Below are 26,348 nucleotides of genomic sequence, written 5' to 3' on the forward strand. Positions count from 1 at the left end.
CATGTCAGGAATCGATCCCGGGTCTTCGGTGTGACGAGCGAACGCTTTAACCACTAGGCTACCCGACCGCCCCTATCTTTGTGGCCATGGTTGCCTAACTTCTTCTGATTTGTAGCCTGGGCTGTACACAGGACCGTATGCCAGTACATATATTTAGTTGTAAATTTACTACCAGGTACACATGATGTAAAAAGAGCTGGAAGCTTCGTGCCTCTGGGCCAGGGTCAGGATCACCTGTGATGAAAGATTCATCTGAATGCCCATAAACTTGAATGACATATTTCAGATAACGCTTCCTGGGGAAATCCTTATGAAGATCCGCCCTACTACCTCTTCCTATGTTGTTCAAGGATATATCTGTATAGAGTACGTGGAAATGAAAGTAATGTTTAAGGTATCGGGAATCGAACCCGGGTCTTCGGCCTGATGAGAGAGCGCTTTAACCACTCGGCTACCCAACCGCCCACTTATGGTACATGTAACAGTCAGTGTGATTGGAGTATAATTGAGTGAGTTACGCTAAGCATTAAGGAGAACACGGATCTTGGGCTCACTGGCATTCCCAGCAAATTTGAATCGATCATTCCAAAATCACCTGTAAGCTGAAATGATATCATGTATACTACTAGAAAGAAGTTAAAAAGACCTGATGAAAGGTTACTACTGTCAAATGAAAACATTGGGTGCTCTTTAACTTCTTTTGAGTAATATGTATCTGTCTGGCAACTGATTATCAAACTAATCAATCAAAGATAATGTGTCAGTTTGACACAATTCACTGATTACCCAGTCTTAACCTAATCAAACAAAGATAATGTGTCAGTTTGACACAATTCACTGATTACCCCGTCTTAACCTAATCAAACAAAGACAATGTGTCAGTTTGACACAATTCACTGATTACCCTGTCTTAACCTAATCAAACAAAGATAATGTGACAATTTGACACAATTCACTGATTACCCCGTCTTAACCTAATCAAACAAAGATAATGTGTCAGTTTGACACATTCACTGATTACCCCGTCTTAACCTAATCAAACAAAGACAATGTGTCAGTTTGACACAATTCACTGATTACCCCGTCTTAACCTAATCAAACAAAGATAATGTGTCAGTTTGACACAATTCACTGATTACCCCATCTTAACCTAATCAAACAAAGATAATATGTCACTTTGACACAATTCACTGACTACCCCTTGCTTAACCTAATCAAACAAAGACAATGTGTCAGTTTGACACAATTCACTGATTACCCCGTCTTAACCTAATCAAACAAAGACAATGTGTCAGTTTGACACAATTCACAGATTACCCCATCCTAACCAAATCAAACAAAGATAATGTGTCAATTTGACACAATTCACTGATTACCCCGTCTTAACCTAATCAAACAAAGATAATGTGTCAGTTTGACACAATTCACTGATTACCCCATCTTAACCTAATCAAACAAACATAATATGTCACTTTGACACAATTCACTGATTACCCCGTCTTAACCTAATCAAACAAAGACAATGTGTCAGTTTGACACAATTCACTGATTACCCCGTCTTAACCTCAACAATTGACCCCCAGTCGTGGAGCGTAGTCCTCCTTGACGATGACATGGAAGCCATTCCCTCACTTTCATTGAACCGTATAGCAGTAAGCCTGTATTCTGACATTGTACCATCTGTTTATAATGTCAACAACTCCAGGATAAACCTACTATTCCCATCTGAATATGTTAGTTAAAATTGTTGAGTCATGTTATGGGATGACAGCTTTTAACAGCTTTTAATAACAATTTAATGTAAAATCGTGATATCATGAAAAGTGTGACGGATGCAGGTTTTGCTTAATCTATATTTTATCACAAATCAAGGAAAAAATGCTTGGTTCTTATTCCACTCATAGTTATGTTTTTGTAAAACTTGATATATAAAAATGAGACAATGATTGACCAAAAATATGGCATATACAAAATAATGTCACAATGTACTTTATATTATTATTTTTTTGTTTTTGAAAATATACTGACAGTATCATACATTATTTGAGTTTTGGTTATGAAAGCCACAGAGTGGACAAACGATAGCATTGATTTCATTCAAGGTTGCAGCCATTCATTTTGCACTTGGGGACTCAGGAACAAATAAATATTGTTGATGGAATCCCTGCTGGTCCAGAATGAAGATTGGTTGTCACAAGGGCTACTTAGTACGGCTACTTAGTGTGGCTACTTGGCATGGCTATTTGGTCTGACTACTTCGTATGGCTGCTAGTGTGACAACTTAATATGGCTACTTGGCATGGCTATTTGGTCTGACTACTTAGTATATCTACTTGGTATGGCTGCTAGTGTGACAACTTAGTATGGCTACTTGGCATGGCTATTTGGTGTGACTACTTAGTATATCTACTTGGTATGGCTGCTAGTGTGACAACTTAATATGGCTACTTGACATGGCTATTTGGTCTGACTACTTAGTATATCTACTTGGTATGGCTGCTAGTGTGACAACTTAATATGGCTACTTGGCATGGCTATTTGGTGTGACTACTTAGTATATCTACTTGGTATGGCTGCTAGTGTGACAACTTAATATGGCTACTTGACATGGCTATTTGGTCTGACTACTTAGTATATCTACTTGGTATGGCTGCTAGTGTGACAACTTAATATGGCTACTTGGCATGGCTATTTGGTCTGACTACTTAGTATATCTACTTGGTATGGCTGCTAGTGTGACAACTTAATATGGCTACTTGGCATGGCTATTTGGTCTGACTACTTAGTATATCTACTTGGTATGGCTGCTAGTGTGACAACTTAATATGGCTACTTGGCATGGTTACTTAGTGTGGCTACTTAGTGTGGACACTTAGTGTGGCTCCTTAGTGGGGCTACTTGGCCTGACTACTTAGTATATCTACTTCGTCTGGCTCCTTAGTGTGACTACTTCGTGTGACTACTTAATATAGTTACTTAGTATGACTAGTTAGTATGACTACTTAGTGTGGCTACTTAGTATAGTTACATAGCATTACTTGCTATTTGATATGGTTGGCTGACTGTACCTGGGAAGGCAATCAAATGTCCTGCTTTTATTCTTCTGACCACTACTTTCTCTGCTCCTGATTTTATCATTGATGCAGTGAAGTTTCTGCAAAACAATGGTAACAGATTGTATCATATTCACTCCCAATACAAATACAAAACCTTTACAAATGAAGTTATAGCAGCAATAAAAACAACGACACAGAGCCTAGTTTCAACCATACACTGCAGTTTGCAGACTGAAGGTCAGGGTCATACATTTAACTGGGACAGCCTTAAAGTTTAACACAAAGTTGTTTGTGGGGAAAATGTGACAGTAACAGATCTTTATATTTCATATCTGATGCATATCACAAAAAGACAATGATGAATATATCTGCCAATTCAATCTAAAATTTCATATAATAATGGCTTTGATTAATGTTTGGTGATTCATCTTGTATGTGTGATAGTTGTGATATTACCAGAGGTAATTACAAAACAAACCATGCTTGTGACAGATGGGGGCTCAAAGGGTCTACTTGTCATTAGGAAACAGTGTTAGGTATTGCATGCATGCTTCACACTTCGTCCTGCCTGGTACCAAGTTTACACAGGTTGCCTGATATATCTGGCATGAAAATAGGATACATATCTGTCATTTAATTCTGGATTCAAAGCAGAAATTTGTCCACTGTCACTTGTTGGAATGGACACAGGTTGGAAAGTGGTCCACTGTCACTTGATGGAATGGACACAGGTTGGAAAGTGGTCCACTGTCACTTGATGGAATGGACACACCTTGGAAATAGACACACACACACCCCCCCCCCCCCCCTGTCACTGAAGGGAACACAGGTTCCTGTCAGTAGATTCCCCATCAACCCATTACATCTGTAAGGTCCAGGTGGTCAGATTTGATGACTTGGCTGATTGTGTGTCATCATGTACTATAGCATGTATTGCTGCTCGTTTTCATTCACTTGTTTGTTTAGTCCAGACTTGATTATTTACAGGCTGCCATGATGCAGCTGCCACTCACTCACATGTAATACAGTTATATCTTTAAAGGAAGGATGTGAGTTGTCTACAGCACCTTCTGCTCGTGATCCAGGGGTCTGTTCCACAAAGCTATCACAGCATTAAGGTGATTGTACTCTTATGATGATCGTAGCGTTAAGGTGGTCGTAACTCCCATACTTTAACACAGACTTCCGATGATCGTAGCGTTAAGGTGGTCGTAACTCCCATACTTTGACACAGACTTACGATGATCGTAGCGCTAAGGTGGTCGTAACTCCCATACTTTGACACAGACTTACGATGATCGTAGCGCTAAGGTGGTCGTAACTCCCACACTTTGACACAGACTTACGATAATCGTAGCGTTAAGATGGTCGAAACTCCCATACTTTAACACAGACTTACGATGATCGTAGCGTTAAGGTGGTCGTAACTCCCATACTTTAACACAGACTTCCGATGATTGTAGCGTTAAGGTGGTCGTAACTCCCATACTTTAACACAGACTTCCGATGATTGTAGCGTTAAGGTGGTCGTAACTCCCATACTTTAACACAGACTTACGATGATCGTAGCGTTAAGGTGGTCGTAACTCCCATACTTTAACACAGACTTACGATGATTGTAGCGTTAAGGTGGTCGTAACTCCCATACTTTAACACAGACTTCCGATGATTGTAGCGTTAAGGTGGTCGTAACTCCCATACTTTAACACAGACTTCCGATGATTGTAGCGTTAAGGTGGTCGTAACTCCCATACTTTAACACAGACTTCCGATGATTGTAGCGTTAAGGTGGTCGTAACTCCCATACTTTAACATAGACTTACAACTGTCATTGCCCTACGATCACTGTGTGGAACGAGGCCCTAGGCAGCCATACCTAACTCAATGGTTCATCCTTCTTCAAACCTTCATGTTACCTCAGTTGTACAACATTTTATACACCCGTGAAAATCTGGGTTAGAATTGGCATTCAGCAGCCCATCCTTGTCGTTACAAGAGATCGAGTTGTAAGTTGTATTCCAGTTGATGTGGGTAATTAAAGGGTCCTTCCTTGAAATTTCTACAGCTGTTGCATCCTATTGTATTCCATGTATGATGGTGATTCAGGGGATCTGTCATCATTTCACTCAGTCTAATGTACAACAGCTTGTATCAGTTCTTTGTTCCAGGACAGTTGTAGATGATTGAAAGGTCTTTCCTTTTCATACGATGTAGTAGTTCTGTCGGGCATAATATGTTATATATATAGGTAGAGGACATTTCCAAATTTGATGCATCAGTGACAGAAATGATGTCTGATGCAGTTCCCTATTTTGACCATATGTTCCCATGCTTTTTCAGGTGAACAATTGACTTGCCTTTGCATGTGTTAGTGATGGTTCAGGATATGCTCATCTTTTTGTGAATACCTGGTATCCTCACAATTTGATCATGTTTATTAACACATGCTCATGATTTAGTCAGAATGGTACAATGGCCTCATTTTTGTGTGTTTATTGAAAGGGTTTTGGCGCTTTTATTTAATTATTGTGTTGCAGATGACCCTGAGATGTTAAAATAGTTCACCATCACTGTCCATCATTCATGCTACAACCGTATCAATACAATGTACATCAGCTCATTGAGGGGTGATTATTAAGTTCTATGATCTTTCAAACCTTCTAGCCCTCATATGTGGCAACACAATGTTCAACATTTAATGACCAATCTTGTTTTCAAGGGATAAGGTGTGGCTGTCAAGATCATTAATCATTCAATATTTCATGCAACTACAACTGTATTAATGCATCTATTTCACTACAATATACAATATTTCATGATCAATCTTGTATTCCAGGGATAAGGTGTGGTTAACAAGATCTGTTATCATTCAATCCTTCATGAAACTACAACTTTATAAATACATTGTTCAACATTTGTATCAATACGATGTTCAGCTTCTCATGATCAATCTTGTATTCCAGGGATAAGGTGTGCTTGACAAGATCTGTGATCATTCATCCCTCCATGCAACTACAACTTTATTGATACATTGTACAACATTTGTATCAATACATTGTACAACATTTGTATCAATACATTGGACAACATCTCATGTCAACTCTTGTATTCCAGGGGTGAGGGGTCATCATGGACAAGGTTTACCTCAAGTACAAGGAGTCGTTGATGAACTCACAACGCCTCATGGATGAGCTCGCCATTGACCACGAGGGGGACAGCCTCGGAATGGGGATTATCCGAAAGGAGATGGACCTCAACAATGACGAAAAGCAGTACCTGTTGGCGGTGGAACGAGGAGACGTCCCGTCAACGAGGAACTTCCTCAACAACCTCTCTGTGAATGGCATCAACATCAACTGCGTGGACCCACTGGGTCGCACGGCGCTACAGGTGGCCATCGAGAATGAGAACATCGAGATGATTGAGCTGCTGCTGTCGTTCAATGTTGAAGTGGGAGATGCTTTGTTACATGCAATAAATGAGGAGAATGTGGAAGCAGTGGAGTTGATACTTAACCATGAAGTAAATACCAAAGGAGAAGAGGTGAGTTGAGAGTAGACATTTTCAACCAAGGGACCGATTATTGCAGAGATTTATACCTAAAATATATCGAATTATCATTAAACCGCCCACAGGTTATCAGAAATGAGCGGGCCACTGTAACTTGATTATGCCCTCATATTGCTTGACGACAGGCGATTATCAAGCCCATTGTTAGGTGACGTCATAGGGTGGAGAAAGTGACAGCACATATTATAGTGACATCACGTATTATAGTGACATCACGTATTATAGTGACGTCATCTGGTTTGTTCTATGACGTTGGCCAGTTAATGGAAGACTTCTGGCTTCTGCAAATGATAATGCCCTAAAAAATAGTGTTACCCTTATATTATACAAACTTACACATGCCTTTATTTTCCAAACAGAAAAGGTATTTGGTGTTCCTGTGATTGTCAATGAAATTTACTGGGTTTATAAGAACACCAACTGCTTGAGCGCATTCGTATTACTGTAGTTTGGTAGTCTTGTCACAGGTACGTACCTACGATCGTCGTGGGTCCCAGGTTATCACAACTTCAGCGCAAGTACTGCGTCACATGAGCGACACAGCTTGTATATACGAAACCCGCATAACATAGTATACATGTGGTACTATATGCGGGTAGTTGCTCACAATGCTTGGGCATGTCATTTGTGCTGGTTAAGGTTGATGCGCAACCACAGGTTTCATTCTTATAGTTATAGTGGTAGTTAGTATTAACAAGAGAATCCCCTAATGCCAAAGAAACCAAACGCCAAAGAAACCAGTCTTGTATGCATATGCTGTTTGTCAGTTATCATGTGTTTGTTAAATTTATTATAAATTAAATGTAAAGAGTCTGTGCATTCTTCTGGCAATTTGTTTTATAGAAAAGTTGAGAAATTTGTTTTGTTTTTTTTTGTGGATTAAATATCTGTTGGCTCCTCAGATGATGAAATGATCAGTTTCTCAGTCTGTTATTTGCATTGTGTGATTTAGGGATGTGCTTTCACAGAGTGAGCCGTTATCTGGTCAAGGAGTTCAAGAATGCGGTGATGATCCTTTTTCTTTACAATTAATCTTCCGTATTGCCTTCAAGAACAGTGTATTGAGGGCTTAGATGATGAAGAATCCTGTCTATATAAAAGACTTTCCCAGGTTTACTAGACAACTCTTATGCCAGAGGTGCCAGAAAGATTGATATCAGTTGTCTTAAAAATCTATAATTCTGTCATTTTTGTGCATATTTGCAATTTGGTCTGTTGAAGACGACATTATGGGACCTTTGGGTTTGATAGATTCTTGGAGAAAACCGATTCCATTTGCCAAATGTTACACTCCAGCTGCAATATTGATAATGCACTTATTGAACTCACGGGCTGAGGTCCAGTGTTGAAAGAACAAAATAGGCGCATCTTTGAGATGGGCTTCATATTTAATGACTAAAAACGTATATATACTGTTTCATGAAATATTCGGCCAGTGATACATCCCAGAAATGGGGAAATTATGCATTGTTCCTCATCTTGTACTCCACTGAAGTCATGTATCTGCCAGAGAATAACCAATCTGGATTATCAGAGAGATTCCATTGGGCGCAACAGGCAAAATAGCAGTGAAAATGATATGAATGGATCACTGAAAATCAGTGATGACAGCAATGCGTAAAGTAGAGACTGTGTTGTAACATTGCTGAGATGGATGAAACTTGTACCATACTCAGAGCACAATTGCTTTGCAGAGTTATGCCCCTTCGCCATGCCATGACCTGAAGGTTCTTGGTTCGAATCCCAAATCCATCCTGATAATGGGTCAGTCAATATTATATGCACATGCATGGGTTTCATCATAGTGACTGGACCGCCTCATTGGTCTAGTGGATTGTGCATCTGCCCAGGGAGCGCAACGTTTGGGGTTTGATCCCCAGCCTCGTCATACCAAAAAATGTTAAAAGATGGTACATGTTACCCTGCCTGATGCTTTGCATTAAGAGGATAGATCAGGACTGGTTGGCTCGAAGTCAGTATACTACATCTGGTGGGATATCCATGTGGGATATCCATCAAACTGAGTCTTGGTATCTCAAGTGTCTAGCACTATAACACCAACACTATTCCCAAGAGTACAAGCAGCCACACACATACACACTCACACATGCATGCATGCCCATCGCTATATAAGCGCAATTATCTTAAACCCCATTTCACCTCACCTCATTGTACTAAGGGTCTATGTCACTAAGTGTCACTTTGTGGTGCAATAAGTAGTATAATTACAACTAGTGATTCCTCAAGTGTAAGGGCACAGATGGCACAGTGTTCTAAGAAACCAATCACAAAAATTGTATCTTTTGGCTATCTCATTCACAAGAATCCATTGTACTCAACACCAACCTACAGTTTGTAACCAGGGTGAGTGAGTGTGCGTGAGTTGGATTTAACGCTGCTTTTAACAGTATTCCAGTTATATCACAATGTGTCAGCTTAATGTGGGAGGAAAGCCCGAAGAGATGCAGGTCTCGGACGTTTACCATTTCGGTGAAACCCACGAGCACGGGTATGGTGCTGACAAACCTAGAAACATAATCGGGGCGAACCGGGATTCGAACCCACAATCATAGGTTTCTGGCGTGCCCAAGGGACGCAACTCTGTACGGTGAATCGTGGCGCCTTAGACGACGTTGCCTGGGTTCCACAAATTTCATGTCTTTTGGGTTAAATTTCTAAGCTGCATTTTTCCAACAGTCTTCCCGTTCTCAGGGAACTAATGTTGGAATGTGGTGGTTACGGACCATGTCATTTGAAACAGCCACCTTCTCCTGGATATATTTGTTCCGTTTTTACAGTCTGACTGCTGCAGTTGAACATCTACATTCACACCCACATTCAGACCCACATCTCCATTCACACCCACAGTCAGACCCACATCTACATTCACACCCACAGTCAGACCCACACCCACACCCACATTCACACCCACATTCACATCCACACTCAGACCCACATCTACATTCACACCCACATTCACATCTACACTCAGACCATCATACACATCCACACTCAGACAAACACCCACATTCACACCCACATTCACATCCACACTCAGACCCACATCTACATTCACACCCACATTCAGACCCACATCTACATTCACACCCACAGTCAGACCCACATCTACATTCACACCCACAGTCAGACCCACACCCACATTCACACCCACATTCACATCCACACTCAGACCCACATCTACATTCACACCCACATTCACATCTACACTCAGACCATCATACACATCCACACTCAGACAAACACCCACATCTTTAAAACCACATTTACACCCACACCCACACCCACACCCACACCCACACCCATGTGATTGCCTCCGTGGTCTAGAGGTAGAGCGTCTTGGTATGACGCGGCCGGGGATCGAATCCCGGACCTTCCTCTCTCTGGGCAAAGACGTTTAAAGATGGTACTTATTCTTACCCTGTCTGGTGCTCAGCTTTAAGGGTACAAAACAAGGACTGGTTGGCTCGGAGTCAGTATACTGTGTCTGAGTGGGGTATTCATGTTAAACTGCAGCATAGGTATCTCTGTGCTAGCACCATAAATCGGCATCAGTCCGGACTTGTACAAGCAACCACATACACACATGCATGCCCGTCGCTCGCAACATTAAACCCCATGTCACCTCACCTCACCTCAACACCCACCCACCCACACACACATACACACCCACACCCACACCCACCTCAACATCCACACCCACCTCAACACCCACACCCACACCCACACCCACACCCACTTCCGCACCCACACGAACACCCACACCCACACCCACACCCACCTCAACATCCACACCCACCTCAACACCCACACCCACACCAACACCCATTTCCGCACCCACACAAACACCCACACCCACACCAACACCCACCTCAACACCCACACCAACACCCACCTCAACACCCACACCAACACCCACATCAGCACCCACACCCACACCCAACATACACCTCAACGCACACCTCAACACCCACACCCACACCCACACCCACCTCAACACCCACCTCTACACCCACACCCACACCCACATCAGCACCCTAACCCACACCCTAACCCACACCCTAACCCAAGTCCAAAGGCGTATGGTACTGCCCTACTCAAAGATGAAGACTCAAAACACCAACCACCCACACCCACACCCACACCCACACCCACACCCACACCCACACCCACACCCACACACACCTCAACACCCACACCCACACCCACACCCACACACAACCCAACACACACCTCAAACACCCACCTCAACGCCCACACCCACATCAACACCCTAACCCACACCCTAACCCAAGCCCAAAGGCTTATGGTACTGCCCTACTCAAAGATGAAGACTCTAAATCTTGTGTTATTATATGTTTCCCTGATGGAGGCATTGTGACAAATCCATCTACAGTTGCTATCAACACCTTCACACCTGTGGCCATTAGCCCTGTCAGTGGCAGATGTCATTATGTAATGTATGACACTGGTCGGACAAGTAACGTCAATTACCAGGGATTAGTGTGACCATTATCAGTTATGTGAGACTGTGATTGGTCTGTTATTGGATTAGATTGATGCCATCTGACAACTCAGGACATGGTTCCTAACACAGGAAATCACAGGAACAGCGTACTTAAACATTGTCAGATTTGTCATGTTGCATTTTGGTGAAGTTTAAGAGTTCTGGCAGTACAGTCGTACCATGGCAGGGACGACAATAGTCTGCAAGTCTCAAATAGACCCTGAAAAAAAGTATATCCAACACAGCCCATGCAATCTGTAAAAGTTATGGGCAAGTCTAGATTACTGCATTCTGAAAGTGAAGGGGGCACAGGTGGCCAAGTCGCCTAAGGCGCTGTGATTCGCTGTGCAGAGTTGCGTCCCTTGGACACGCCAGAAACCTATGATTGTGGGTTCAAATCCCGGTTTGCCCCGATTATGTTTCTAGGTTTGTCAGCATCATACCCGTGCCCATGGGTTTTCACCTTAGTGGTAAACGTCTGAGACTTGCATCACTTCGGGCATTCCTCCCACATTAAGCTGACACGCCGTGATATAACTGGAATACTGTTAAAAGCGGTGTTAAGCCCAACTCACTTGTTCAATTGTGTTCAATGATAAAAAAAAATGAAATGAAAATAAAGAAACCTGATATAGTTTTGTGGAAGACTAGGTGGTGGGTAAGACAAATGGGGTTTAAGATTATTGCTCTTATTTAGCAGCATCGATATGTGTGGTGCTTGTACTAGTCTGGACTTAGGCAGGTGACTTAGTGCTTTAACGTCGCGTTCAAGATTATTGCATGGATGGTGGGGTAGCCTTGTGGTTAAAGCGTTTGCTCGTTATACCGAAGACCTGGGTTCGATTCCCTACATTGGTACAATGTGTGAAGCCCATTTCCGGTGTCCCTATTGCTGGAATATCGCCAAAAGCAGCGTAAAACCATACTTACTCACTCACTCTAGATTATTACGCCCATGTGTGAGTGTGTGCATTTGTGTGCATGGGGCCATTTGTACAAGTCCTGAAGAAAGCCAGTCTTTCAGTGCTAGCCTATTGAGATACCATGCCGAAGTTAACATGGATAGACCACTCTAACACAGTATTCAGATTCTGAGCCGACTTATTTTTTTCCGCTTAATGCCAAGCACCAAGCAGGGTAGCAAGAAGTACCATCTTCTAATGTCTTTGGTATTAAACAGCTGAGCGTCAAACCACCGACTGTCCACTGTCCGGCCAGACACTCTATCCACAGGACCACAGGATATATTATCAGTTGAAACGTCACCAAACAAGAACCACAAGTCTGTTCAACAAACTCTTTGTCAAAGAATGATGGATGAAATTGTCTTCAGTATCACTTTGGAATTATGACTTCTGCATTTTTTCACTCATTCTTTAGATCCTTGCATCATCCTTGAGAATAATGTCTCTTAATGTCCCGCCATGTTTTCTAAAGATTGGCATAGTTTTGACTAAAATCTAATTCACCAAATCGATGAAAAACATTGCCAGTGATTGATGAAGTGTTGATATGTTCAGAACTAGTAATCAGTAACATAGAATCGATAATTTCAATGTTTTTGCTCATAATTTTCCTTTGTATGAATTTACTCAGAAGGAAATGAGAATAATTTTAATCAATTGAAGTTTTTTAGCAAGTCATCCATTTCAGGACTTACAGAACTGATTAGTTTTCAGTACTTGCTAGATGTCCGGGTTTTCATGTACTTGAACGAGAAAATACCTGAAATGTTATGTGATAATTTCAAGCCTTTTTCAAGATAGTTTTCATGTCCGTTATTTGTGTCATTATTCCGAATATCCTTCCTCTATTAAATCACAGCCCTAAATCCTGTATTTTGGCTTTGATTACACTAAAAAATCTTCAAATTTTCAACCCAAGTCCTCTGACTGTCAACTAACCATAATCAGTTGTGCAAGAAAGTAGTATTTAGCCACACAGACTTCTTGTGTGTGCACAAGGCGGAAAAACCTCACTTCTTTCCTCTGTGCACCATCAACATCACGAAAGTTTGAGTGACAGAAATTCATTTACTGAGGCAGCTTCAAACACAGCAGGGGCACGGGTGGCCCAGTCGTCCAAGGCGCGGCGATTCGCTGTGCAGAGTTGCGTCCCTTGGACACGCCAGACACCTATGATTGTGGGTTCGAATCCCGGTTTGCCCCGATTATGTTTCTAGGTTTGTCAGCACCATACCCGTGCTCGTGGGTTTTCACCGAAGTGGTAAATGTCTAAGACCTGCATCACTTCGGGCTTTCCTCCCACATTAAGCTGACACGCCGCGATATAACTGTAATACTGTTAAAAGCGGCATTAAACCAAACTCACTCACTCACTCACTCAAACACAGCACTTGGTTGTCACATTGTTAAATCACTAATTTGTGTGTTTTGCATTAAATGGATAGCCTCCATTCACAAGAAAAACAAATATAACTAAACCATTTCTGTTCTTCCGAAAAGTGCAAATTTGATAAAAGTTCTTGCATTGACATTCCATCACAAACGCTCTGTGTTCGTCTACATCAGTTGATATAGGAGGATACATCGTGTACTCAAAGAACTTTATTTAAACAACACAGCAATTACTTTAGGAATCTTTCCCAGAACTGTATTTATTTATGAATTAGTTGCTATTGTTTGGGCACATTAGTACTCGCTTTGTTATGGAATGAATCAATAAATATACTTACCAGCACATCTACAGTCTTAAAACATCAGGATTCTGAAGTATCAGAATGCTGTTCTTATCTCCTTAAGCCAGCAGTATAGGTAAATCTGATAGATTACCATTGCCGCCATACCAAAAGTCTTTTAGTGCTGATGTGGATATAATGAGCTTCTCCTTCATCTCTGTGGTGTTTTCTATACACTTTTTATCAGATGACACAGATTCCCCAGGGGTCGAAAGTGCAGTCTTAAGTATGCTGTACAGGGTTGTGAAACCGAATCTTGCCATCATCGTGGGTTTGAATCCCAGACTTCCGCCATAATTTAGATCCTTGATCTGTCAGCACCTTTCACTATGGACTTTTCTCCCACATTTACTTGTCATGCTGTAATAAAATTGAAAATTAAAGCGGAATAAAACCTAAATCATGAGATGCTGATTCAGTCACTAAACATATCTGCAGACATGCATGTGAATCTTGAAGAGATATACAGGGATACTGTATATGTAACTATGTTACTATGTTACCCAGCCAGGTACTCGGCATTGAGGGGATAAAACAAGGACTGGTTCTCTCGGAAATGTTACTATGTTACCCAACCAGGTGCTTGGCATTGAGGGAATAAAACAAGGACTGGTTCGCTCAGAAATTTTACTATGTTACCCAACCTGCTGGTCAGCATTGAGGGAATAAAACAAGGATTGGTTCGCTTGGTAATGTTACTATGTTACCGAACCTGCTGGTCAGCATTGAGGGAATAGAACAAGGACTGGTTTGCTTGGTAATGTTACTATGTTACCCAACCTGCTGGTCAGCATTGAGGGAATAAAACAAGGACTGGTTCGCTTGGTAATGTTACTATGTTACCCAACCTGCTGGTCAGCATTGAGGGAATAGAACAAGGACTGGTTTGCTTGGTAATGTTACTATGTTACCCAACCTGCTGGTCAGCAGTGAGGGAATAAAACAAGGACTGATTTGCCCGGAAATGTTACTATGTTACCAAACCTGCTGGTCAGCAACGAGGGAATAAAACAAGGACTGATTTGCCTGGAAATTATACTATGTTACCCAACCAGGTGCTCGGCGTTGAGGGAATAAAATAAGGACTGGTTTGCCCGGAAATGTTACTATGTTACCCAACCAGGTGCTCAGCATTGAGGGGATAAAACAAGGAATGGTTCACTCAGTCAGAGCACTGGGTATTCCTGTTAAACTGCAGCATGGTATCTCAGTGGGCTTACAATGGTTTGTTTTGTTTATAGAGGAGGTATGAAATTTCTTTTCATCGATTCGCCTAAAAGTATAGAGTTGCTTGTCACATAATAATTATCCCTTTCAGCAGATCTAAGTGTTATAAAGTATAGACATTTATAAGCAAATCTCACTTGACTGAAAGGACTATTAATTGACTCAGGGTAGAGGCGAATGTTTGTAGGAGCAATGTTAAACAGCAAGGTCATAGGTCAAATTTTAGACTTCAGATTTTGTACATAATTACCAAATTCAGGATTGGGTGTGATTTAGTAGACTTGCTCTGTTTAACTACAACTAGAAAATACTGAAGACTAGCTGGTCTACAGTGTGAAACACTACCATATAATAGCACCAAGCAGCTCAAAGCTCTTCTGTGTGCGCATAACAAGGAAAATCACCACTTTTTTCCTGTGTGTCCTGGAAGAAGAAACACCTTTCCTATGTCTTGTAGTTTACACCATAACTAAATCTTTATATTTTCAACAGAAGTCCTTAGTTGTTCCCCTTATAGCACCAAGCAGCTCAAAGCTCTTCTGTGTACAAAACCAGGAAAATCACCACTTTTTCCTGTGTGTCCTGGAAAAAGAAACACCTTTCCTATGTCTTGTAGTTTACACCATAACTAAATCTTTATATTTTCAACAGAAGTCCTTAGTTGTTCCCCTAATAGCACCAAGCAGCTCAAAGCTCTTCTTGTAGTTTACACCATAACTAAATCTTTATATTTTCAACAGAAGTCCTTAGTTGTTCCCCTAATAGCACCAAGCAGCTCAAAGCTCTTCTGTGTACAAAACCAGGAAAATCACCACTTTTTTCCTGAGTTAGGGGAACAACTAAGGACTTCTGTTGAAAATATAAAGATTTAGTTATGGTGTAATTACAGTCCATATACAGTATTGTTTCATTGATGAGATAGAGGTAGCGAAGTCGCATGGATTATCATATTCAGGCTTCAATGTGATTTTGTCCTGTGAACCTGTTTTCACTTTTATGGGGTGGTCTTCACTCAGATTTAGGAATAGCTTGGACTAGATGTCTCCGCTCCTGCTTAGTTCCCAGGAACAAACTTGACGTTTCTATGTGTAGACTGCAGCCTCCAGATGAATAATTACCATAATCTTTGATATCTTTAATATCATTAATATCATTAAACATTGTATATGAATTATCTTTTGTACATAAAGACCTCATGTCAATTTTGAGTTCAAGATTGGGTTCACAAAGAAACGACTAGCACGCTTCCTGTCCTAAATGAACTCAATTCAACTCTCAATATTGAATACAGTATGGCTTTGCACGTTTTCTTTGAATAAATAATAAAAACTACAAGAAAGCAGTTTTTAGAACCACGGTTTTAGAACCTTGAGAAAACATCTGTACCATCAAGAATTCCACTGCTCTGTCATTCAATACTATAGGAGGTACTTAACAGTTTTCGGGAAATCATTACCCAGTATATAACCTTGCCTGTCTGGCTTCCATCAGGACTACTCTCCCAACACTCCAGCATCACAGTCCACATGGATAAGCAGCCAAGTAATATCTATCAAACTGTATACTATTATGTGTACTAGGTGGAGGCACTATAGAAACCTCTCCTCTTGTTTATTGGTTGTACTTAACAGCCAAAGTGGTTGGCATTGTAGAAATGCAATCATCTGTTAAACCAGGACTCTTTTAGGAGCGCCAGTAACACACTCTAGGTTTACTGTTGGACTACTGACACTACACTACACTACACTACACTACACTACACTACACTACACTACACTACACTACACTACAATACAATACACCACGCCACTCCACGCCACGCCACGCCACGCCACCACACCACACCACACTACACCACACCACACCACACATACCACAACACCACATAACACCACACATACCACACACACCGCAACACCACACAACACCACATAACACCACACATACCACAACGCAACGCAACACGCCATGCCACGCCACGCCACAATACACCGCACCACACCACACCACACCCAATACAGCCCATGGAAGTCTATTATATTTAGCAAGTCAAGAATACTGCAGTTTCAGTTTCTCAAAATTAAAGTCTCTGTTCTTTTTTATTATATTTTATGAAGATAAACTAACCCCCATTTTTTTCTGTAAAATGTGTCATTTCAGAGACTAGATGTAAGTCCTGATATACAATAAACACTTCATAACCAGATAGTGTAATAACAGGATTGAATTGGATATTTGTGGACATGGTATTTCCAGTGTTACTGGCTCATTGTAATGTTGGGGGAAAGACCATCAGAACCCATTGTAGGCATGTATCAGGGGCACCCCCCTCCATACAGCTGTATATTCTTTGAGGAAAATGTGTGCACTGTACTCAAGAATACATGGTATCTGAATCTCATGCCTTCGTAAAAAATATACCTTATAAAGTCATGGTGCTCCGCATTTAACGTGATGTATGTAGTTTTATGTACAAAAGCTTTCATATCCTGACACACAGTAAAACACATAATCAACTTTAACTAAAAGCAGGAAAGATGTGTTTTTGTGCTCAAGCATATCTCTTATTACATCCAATGAAATTCGATCCTGCATGACGAAATTGTTGTGTTTGATTGTCTAATGCCTAAAGATCCAGACCTACTTAATTCAATTTTTGTGGCCATAAAGGTTCTTGGTGATATTCAATACTTGCTTGTGTTTCATCCTGAGTCCACTGTAAATATTTTCGCCCTATAAGGTCAACATCAGTCAGTCCAATTTTCTTCTCCCCAGGACCTAATCAGGTCTATGCCAATTATCTTGCTGCACTTATTGTCTCTGATAATGAAATGACAAACATGACCCATCTGTCCCTGATCATCCCTTGTCTTATAGATCAGGGAATTGTTCACTGTCAGCAGGTCAAACTGCTTGGATTGAACTGGATATACTACAGGTCACTGGGTAAATGTGAGGTCACCTGAAGGACATGTACAGCATTAATCCAATAAGCTATTGGTTTGGGATTTAGAAACATAGTACTGAGGTTATTTGACCTTCATACAGGTCGTAGCATTCATAGTGTTGACGACATCTAAACAATGCATAGATTTGATACCTGTGAAGATCTGGGGAAGAGTAGGTTTTCAGCAACCCATGCTTGCCTTAAAAGGTGACTATGCTTGTCGTAAGAGGCGGCTTATGGGAACAAGTGGTCAGGCTCGCTGACCTGGTTGATACATGTCATCGTATCTCAATTGCGTGGATTGATGCTCATGATGTCAACCACTTGATTGACTGGCCCAGACTCGATTATTTACAGACTGCCATCATAAAGCTGGAATATTGCTGAGTGCGGCGTTAAACAACAAACAAACAAACATAGATATAGATAAGAGCATGGGTGTCCAGGAGGTCTTAAGCACTTTTTTGACTGTGTAATTGTGTCCTTTAGTCTTGTCAGGATCTGCTGATCATGATTCGAATTCCAGAATCCTACTAACTGTGATTCTTGGTTTGTCAGGACTATACTTCTCTCTATAAATTGTAAACATCGCTTGTAAGCTTCTAGGATATGTGTCTGGACTTTCCTCCCACATTAACTGACATCATGTGATGAAATACTATTCAAAGCAGCTTAAAACCTGTCTATGATTTATTTTTTGACAAAACCCAATCACAATCATGTATTTGGATACCAATGGCCCTGTGGGTCACAGATACAGCAGTTTGCTATGCAGATCACACAGCCATTCAACATCATTGGTTCAAATGGCTTGTGTTTTGGCTTTCCTCACACTGAAGGTTAATAAAGGTCACTTTCAACAATATATTTAGTTCAGTCTCAACTTGAAACCTTCAGCAGGATGTTAGCAGTATCAACCAGGATGTCTGTATGAATGGGGGGGTCACCTAAGGTGCCACAATTCCATGTGTAGAGTTGTGTCCATTGGGAACTCCGGAAAGCTGTGATCAGTGTGAATCCTGGTTCACCCTGATTATGTTTCTAGGTCTGTCATCACCATATTCATGCTCATGGTTTCACCATGGTAAATGTCTGAGGTTGCATCACTTCGAGCTTTCCCTCAATATTAAGATGATGCTCTGTTATGTAATGGAATAATGTTCAAAAGCGGCATAAAGCCCAAGTCACTCACTTACTCTGAGTGATGCTCACATCATTGACCACTAGTTTGTCTGCTCCAGGCTTGGTTGCACTTGGTTACACTCGGTTACGCTTGGTTGCACTTGGTTTCTCTTGGTTACACTCGGTTGCATTTGGTTACTCTTGATTACACTTAGTTACACTTGGTTGCACTTGGTTACACTCGGTTACACTTAGTTACACTCGGTTGCACTTGGTTACATTTGTAATCTGTTGTGAACACTTTAAGGATGCCTGCTGGTATGGTATTGCATACACTGAGCAACTCTAAATGTCTTGATTTGGGAGTGCACTAGGTCATATTCTAAATCAATCTCTAGGCTGATACAAAGAAGTGTCACCAAGAAGCATGGACTAAAAGTCAAATCGTAAAAGATATGGCATTTGTATCAAACACGAAGAGAGTTAATTCCCCTTATACAACATCGCATATTGCTTAACTCTTGATGCACTGTGTTCAATGGAATGTTGCTGCACGTTAGAGATTGAATTATGTAAATGTGCACACACTGATTTCTGACTAAAATAGCACACAAGCATATATAAAGTGTGATGTCTCCTATGGCTTAACTTTATATCCATGTGAGGTTGAATTATTCTTAAATAAACACCATCAAATGTACTTTTATGTGAAAGTGAACACACCTTGCCTCAAAGCCATTACAATTAAAAATGTCAGAGAATATTCAGTCTTGATTATCTGCTGAAACAGATTCCATTGGGTGTAGGCAATATAGTGTTAAACTGAAATGGATGTATTACTGAAATTCCAACTTGTTTGTGAAATATAAAAAACAACATTGACACTGCTATGTGTAAATGGTAAAACCAACTAAGAGTTAGCACTATGTGACTGGCGTGTGTATCTATACACCATTCCTTGTGTGCTGCCTTAGGGATATGCTTGTTAAAGTAGAATTCCATGTAACTTCCAGGATATGCTTGCTGTAGTGCAGTTGCATGCTACTTGATCTTGGAACTATAATTACTCTGACTGAAGTTTTTCTCATGTGGCCTCCTACAAAGTGAAGAGGATGTTCCATGTTCAAGATTGACTCAGTTTTTTAAACGTTCGTAATGAGCAGCATGTGGACTGTGGACGCCATCATGGCTTCTTGTGTAATACATAGGCTTAGTTCTTCATAGAACATTGACATGATCTAGTGCAGTAGTTATGTTGTGCATGGACCTATTTCTTCATAGAACAGGACTGCCTCAGTGGTCTAGTGGTAGAGCGGAAGGTCGGGGGTTCGATCCCCGGCCGCCTCATCATACCAAAAGACGTTAAAAGATTGTACTTGTTGTTACCCTGTCTGGCGCTCGGCATTAAGGGGCTAAAACAAGGACTGGTCGGCTCGGAGTCAGTATACTGTGTCTGAGTGGGGTATTCATGTTAAACTGCGGCATGGTATCTCAGTGGGCCAGCACTATAAATCGGCATCAGTCTGGACTAGTACAAGCAGCTGCACAAACACACACACGTACATGCACGTCGCTATAAAATCTTGGATGTGACGTTAAACCCCATTTCACCTCACCTCTTCATAGAATATTGACATGAACTTGTGCGGCATTTGTGTAATATGTGGATGCTCTACATAGAACATTGACAATTTATCTGTTTTCAATAGTTGCAAATGGATCTCACAGACAATACCTCTCTCAGATATCTATCTCAAAAATAAAAAGACAAATTCTCATTATATTTTGTTCATTTTTAAGAAGTTGAAGCAAGCAGTAGTGATTAAAAAAATAAAGTAAGGTTTTTATCATGTTATGGATAGTGTTATTGATGTGAAAAGGATCTGATAAACTTGGTATTATAATCCGATTTATATGCATATGACGTCACTTAACAGGAACTTCTTACCTACTGTCAGTCTGCTGAAATTTGTGTTTTTGTCAATTTTTTACTGAAAAAAGTATTTACTCACCATAATTAGTCAAGAGGATTCCAGAATTTGGATAAAACCTGGTGGGAACTGTTTTTCAACCAATCAAATTGTGGCACATAATAGTGTTCCCCTCATTCTTGCAGTAATCTTTGATTGATTTTTGTACCAAAGCACATTTGAGTGTGTCACTTGTAGCTTGTGATGCCAATGATCAAGCAGACGTGACCTCGATCTCACCTGCATTATTGACACTGATTGACACCCATCTTGCAAGAAACTGGTGTCGATGTAATTTGAGACTCATGGGAGTTCTGGGTAAGAATATTGGTTCCCAACAACTGATGCTGGACGTAAAAGATGACTTGGATGATGTAAGGGAGAAATCATTTGAGTCTTTTGATGGCTGAAGTAGAATCAATGATCACCAAAGGGACTCACTGATTCTGCCTCCAGAATCAACAGGTTCAAGTGATTTTTCAAACTTACACCATGTACTGGTTGATATATAATGTCTCTATAATTTTACATAATGATTCATAGTTGCGTCAGTTTTACTTGCACAACTCCTGACTCCTCGTCAACAAGCCCAGTGGAAGAGAAGTATGGAAAGTCCAATTTGCAATGTAGAGTTTTCCCCTTGGCCTTTGAAGGGTCGACATGTTGAGGGTTAGTCTTGCAGAGACAAGTGGGGCAGTCTGATAGCCTAGTGGTTAAAGCGTTCACTCGTCATGTCGAAGACCTGGGTTCAATTCCCAACATGGGTACAATGTGTGAAGCCCATTTCTGGTGTCCCCTGCCATGATGTTGTTGTAATATTGCTTAAAGGGGCGTAAAATCAAACTCACCGACACTGCAGAGACACGTCTATTAAGATGCAGAGGTTTTCTGCACTGAACCTGTGCTTGATGGTTTCACCAAAGTGGTAAATGTATACATTCTGGGTCTGTTCTGGACTCCTTCCACTTTAAGCTTGATTTAATTGAAATGCTGTTTAAAGCAGCTTTAAACCCCAATTTTATCTCCATGTTCTTTGAGACCTCCTCTTTGTTGTCATGGATTGACCATCTGCCTGGAGATAGGAAGGTCAGTGGTTCAATCCCTGCCTGCATCATACCAAAAGATGTTATAAGATGGTACTTGTTGTTACCCTGCCTGGCACTTGGCTTTATGACAAGTCCAAACTTAATCACTCACTTGACAACCTTTACCTTGTACAGCATTTGAGAATACCGAAAGGTTTCATTTTAATTGCTTTGGTAAAGGAACCAAGATCACTTGCACTAAGTAACCTTATAGCTACAAAAATCATAATTCAATGTTAAAGTGTAGAAATTGTGATCATCTTTACAAACACCTTTGTGCAAGTTGATCCTGGTCTATGAATAATTATATGCTTGTCGTAAGAGGCGACTAACAGGATCTGGTGGTCAGGCTCGCTGACTTGGTTGAAGCATGTCATCGATCCCAAGTGCGTGAATCGATGCTCTTGATATCAATCACTGGATTGTCTAGTCCAAGCCCGATTATTTACAGACCGCCGTCCTATAGCTGGAATATTGCTGACTGCAGCGTAAAACAACAAACCAACTATGAATAATTACTCCATTTTGTTGAGTTAATTATTATCTAACATCCAGGAACAGGATTTCCGGTTGAGTTGGCAATAAATTCTAAGTATTAAACAATTTCATATTCAGTGAATATGTTCTTGAAGAGGGATATCCGAATATCTGAAGAGCAGATGAGTAGGCTGTTCATGTAGTGGAACAGACGATGATCCATATATTTAATAGACAATTTGTGTATCATAATTACCATGTGCAGCAAACACATAAAAAACATTTGAAGTGACAGGGCATCTACTGAATCTGTGCACCTGTTCCGAATCTGCTCGTGTGTTTATAGTAACTCTGGCAGTACTAGCACCGAACATTGTCTGCAGCACAGCCTCCCAGAACAGCCATCTGATTCAGAGTCAGACGTAGTTCAGTTGAATGACCTTGACGAGGTAGTTCAGCTGTCCTTGGCTTGCTGTGAAACAGTAACTTGACCAACAGTCGCACATGTGCACTTGATAAAGACGCTATAGGCAATAACAAATATACTCGCTGTACTAATGCCCATCTCCAATAAGCACCATCTGATTAACTTCTAGATCTATCTTCAAGTAATCTTTATAAGCATCTCATACTTGATGAGGTACTTCAGCTGTCCTTGGCTTGCTGTGAAACAGTAACTTGACCAACAGTCGTACATGTGCACTTGATAAAGACGCTATAGGCAATAACAAATATACTGGCTGTACGAATGCCCATCTCCAATAAGCTCCCTCTGATTAACTTCTAGATCTATCTGGGTTGGTCGGGTAGCCGAGTGGTTAAAGCGTTCGCTCATCACGCCAAAGACCCGATTTCGATTCCCGACATGGGTACAATGTGTGAAGCCCATTTCTGGTGTCCCCTGCCGTGATATTGCTGTAATATTGCTAAAAGTGGTGTAAAACCATACTCACTCACTCTAGAGATATGACAGGATGTATTTTCTTGTGTTTAATACAAAAAATTATTCTTATGACATTGAAGAGAAAACTTTAGTGTTTTTCTTATGGATGGGTTACAAAATGAAAGTTGTTCAAAGCCAAGATTACAATATAGATATGCCTGGGTTGTTTGAGAGCCAATCACTCTCCTACCCAGGGTTCCTTGCAGCCAGTCAGGAAGCCTATAGTGGTTAAAGCGTAACGTTCATTCGTCACGCCAAAGACCTAGGTTCGATTCCCGACATGGGTACAATGTGTGAAGCCTATTTCTGGTGTCCCCTGCCTTGATATTGCTAGAATATCTCTAAAAGTGGCATAAAACCATACTCACTCACTCACTCACTCCTTACAGCCAGCCTAGCACCTCTGTCACATGTTCACAGTGCCTTCATATGTTTTATTTTGGATGAGTCTACATATTTAGATAAACATAAGTTTCTTTGAGAAGATATCCTAAACTTGAAACACTTTTTTTCCATTTGAGTATTTATCCTCCACGTGCTGTCATTGAAGCCCTACGATACGGTCACTTCGATGGCTAAAGCTATATTGTCATGTACCTCACTGTCACAGTTGTAGTAGAATGTTTGTAAAGCACAAAGAAAGGCTTGCATTAGGCCCATCTGTTCTTATTATAGAAAAAGTGCATTTGTTTACAAACGGGAAGTCAGGTGATGGTGTGGTCACTGGAGCAGAAGATTCTCCAGCAGAATAAGGCGAGCAGAGTAGAGTAAGCTCATGGGTGGGGGATGGGGGTACATGCAACGCTTCAGAATGGTCAACATCCTGTCTCTTAAAAGTATTGCTCCTCACGTCGAAGGCCAAGGGTGAATTCCCCACATGGGCAAAATGGGCATTTCTTGTGTTCATTGCCATGATATTGTTAGAGTATTGTTACGTACTCACTCACTCATCCCCACTCACTCACTCACCCCCACTTGCTCGCTCACTCACTCACTCACTCACCCAGCCACCCACTCATTCTCACTCACTCACTCACTCACTCACTCTGACTCAAACCTTGTCCTACATGGTGAAATGTTTGCTTTCTTTAGTTGAAGAATTAAATAAGTGAAATACAAATTTTACCAAAAAAATATCATCTGAAAAACTTAAAAGTGTATATTGTTAAAATATTCATAACAATCCATATGTGTTTCAATTGTAATAAATATGGCACAAGAAATTCCTTTATTAATGTTTCTCATCATATCCTTCAGGTCTAAATTTTACAGAACAAAACACATAAATAGAATTTCCTAACATTGCTGGCAGTCTCACCGACATAATAGAAAAAAACTATTCAAATAGAAGCATTAAGATTGGGATGAGGACCACTCGCCCACTCACTCACTCACTCACTCACTCACTCACTCACTCACTCAAAGGCTTGTCTTGTCCCATGTTCTGGTGATGCCCAGTGGCTAATAGCATGGCGTGCCAACACAATAACTGCATGTTTCCATTGCTTTAGTTGGGTTTCACCAACTGAAATGAACAGACCAAGCTGATGCCCCCAAGGGCCGCCATCTCAACTTATACCATAGCTCTCTCTGCCATGTTTGTCAAGGTACTTAGCCGTTTTTCTGCCTTCTCTTGCAAATATCAAGGTCGTTGAAAACTGTTCGGCCAAATAAAACGGTAAAAAAATTGCGTCGGTGCATTTGATAGGAAATGTCATCGGAGTAAAGACATCATTGGTCATGCAGAGAGAGTGGAGTGAGAAGGTTAAACTATGCCGACTTGCTTGGCAACCAGGATGTTCAGGGGCTACGTGATCAGGTTATGCTGCTCAACTCTGTTTATACAACCAATGTACAATTAAAGTTCCTTCATGTCTGTTTTTCTGAAATGGCTGTTACATGAAAAAATGAAGTGACTCAAGTAATTTAGTGGTGGTATATTCATGTCTTGATCATCCATTCGTCCATCCATCTGTCCATCCATCCATTTGTCCATCCAGGCTTTTCTCTGTATAGGTTACAGCATTTGATAGGGTTTGAATCCCCACATAAGTGCAATATTTGGTGCCCAGGGGTTCCAGTCATCTGCAGCGTTGCGTCCCTTGGGTATGCCAGAAACCTTTGCTAGTGGGTTCGAATTCTGGTTCACCCTGATTATGTTTCTAAGTTTGTCAGCACCATACCCATGCTCATGGGTTTCACCAAGTGGTAAACATCCGAGACCTGCATTACTTCTGGCCTTACTCCCACATCAAGCTGACATGTCGTGATATGATTCCACTACTGTTCAGGCATTATATACAACTCACTCACTCACTCACTCACTCACTCTGGAGTGATAATGCTTTAGTTACTATGATAACTTATCTTGTCAGACCTGTCAGGATTCGGGGTAGAATAGGTCTTCAGCAACCCATGATGGCCGTTAAAGGCTACTTTGCTTGTTGTAAGAGGCGACGAACGTGATCGGTTGGTTAGGCTACAATCTGTTTTCATATTTGGTTGCCCCAATGTGAATGTTATTGAGCTATTGCAGAAAGAGGCAGAATATTGGGCTCTCACATTCGTACAATTCTTACCACCCATGCAGCAAAACATTACATTTTTTTATATAAAGTTCTGTTTGATATTTGTCATGGTTTGAATGTCATTGATTGGATTTTCATTTGTAATAGAGTTTTGCAGTTATTCAAGAACAAAATCAATGGCATTTCTCGTACTGCACTTA

At 41.0% G+C, this 26,348-nt stretch overlaps 1 protein-coding gene across 6 annotated transcripts in view; it reads left to right on the forward strand.

Annotated features, from left to right (window-relative positions):
* LOC139449433 (transient receptor potential-gamma protein-like) overlaps positions 1 to 26,348 on the forward strand; it is a 119,490-nt gene that overhangs the window by 30,006 nt on the left and 63,136 nt on the right. For 5 of the 6 annotated variants that reach the window (XR_011652176.1, XM_071230827.1, XM_071230823.1 and 2 more), the window contains exon 2: positions 6,171 to 6,599. Coding sequence is in view for 5 of the 6 variants with exons in the window: in XM_071230827.1 (XP_071086928.1) it covers positions 6,186 to 6,599 (414 nt within the window). In the remaining variant the exon portion in view is untranslated. Of the gene's footprint in view, positions 1 to 4,094; positions 4,175 to 6,170; positions 6,600 to 26,348 lie in introns of those variants that run through there. The other variant, XM_071230824.1, reaches the window with a different exon arrangement.

This window comes from Haliotis cracherodii, unplaced genomic scaffold (assembly GCF_022045235.1).
Source record: "Haliotis cracherodii isolate W230 unplaced genomic scaffold, xgHalCrac1.p SCAF_8, whole genome shotgun sequence".
NCBI lineage: Eukaryota > Metazoa > Mollusca > Gastropoda > Lepetellida > Haliotidae > Haliotis > Haliotis cracherodii.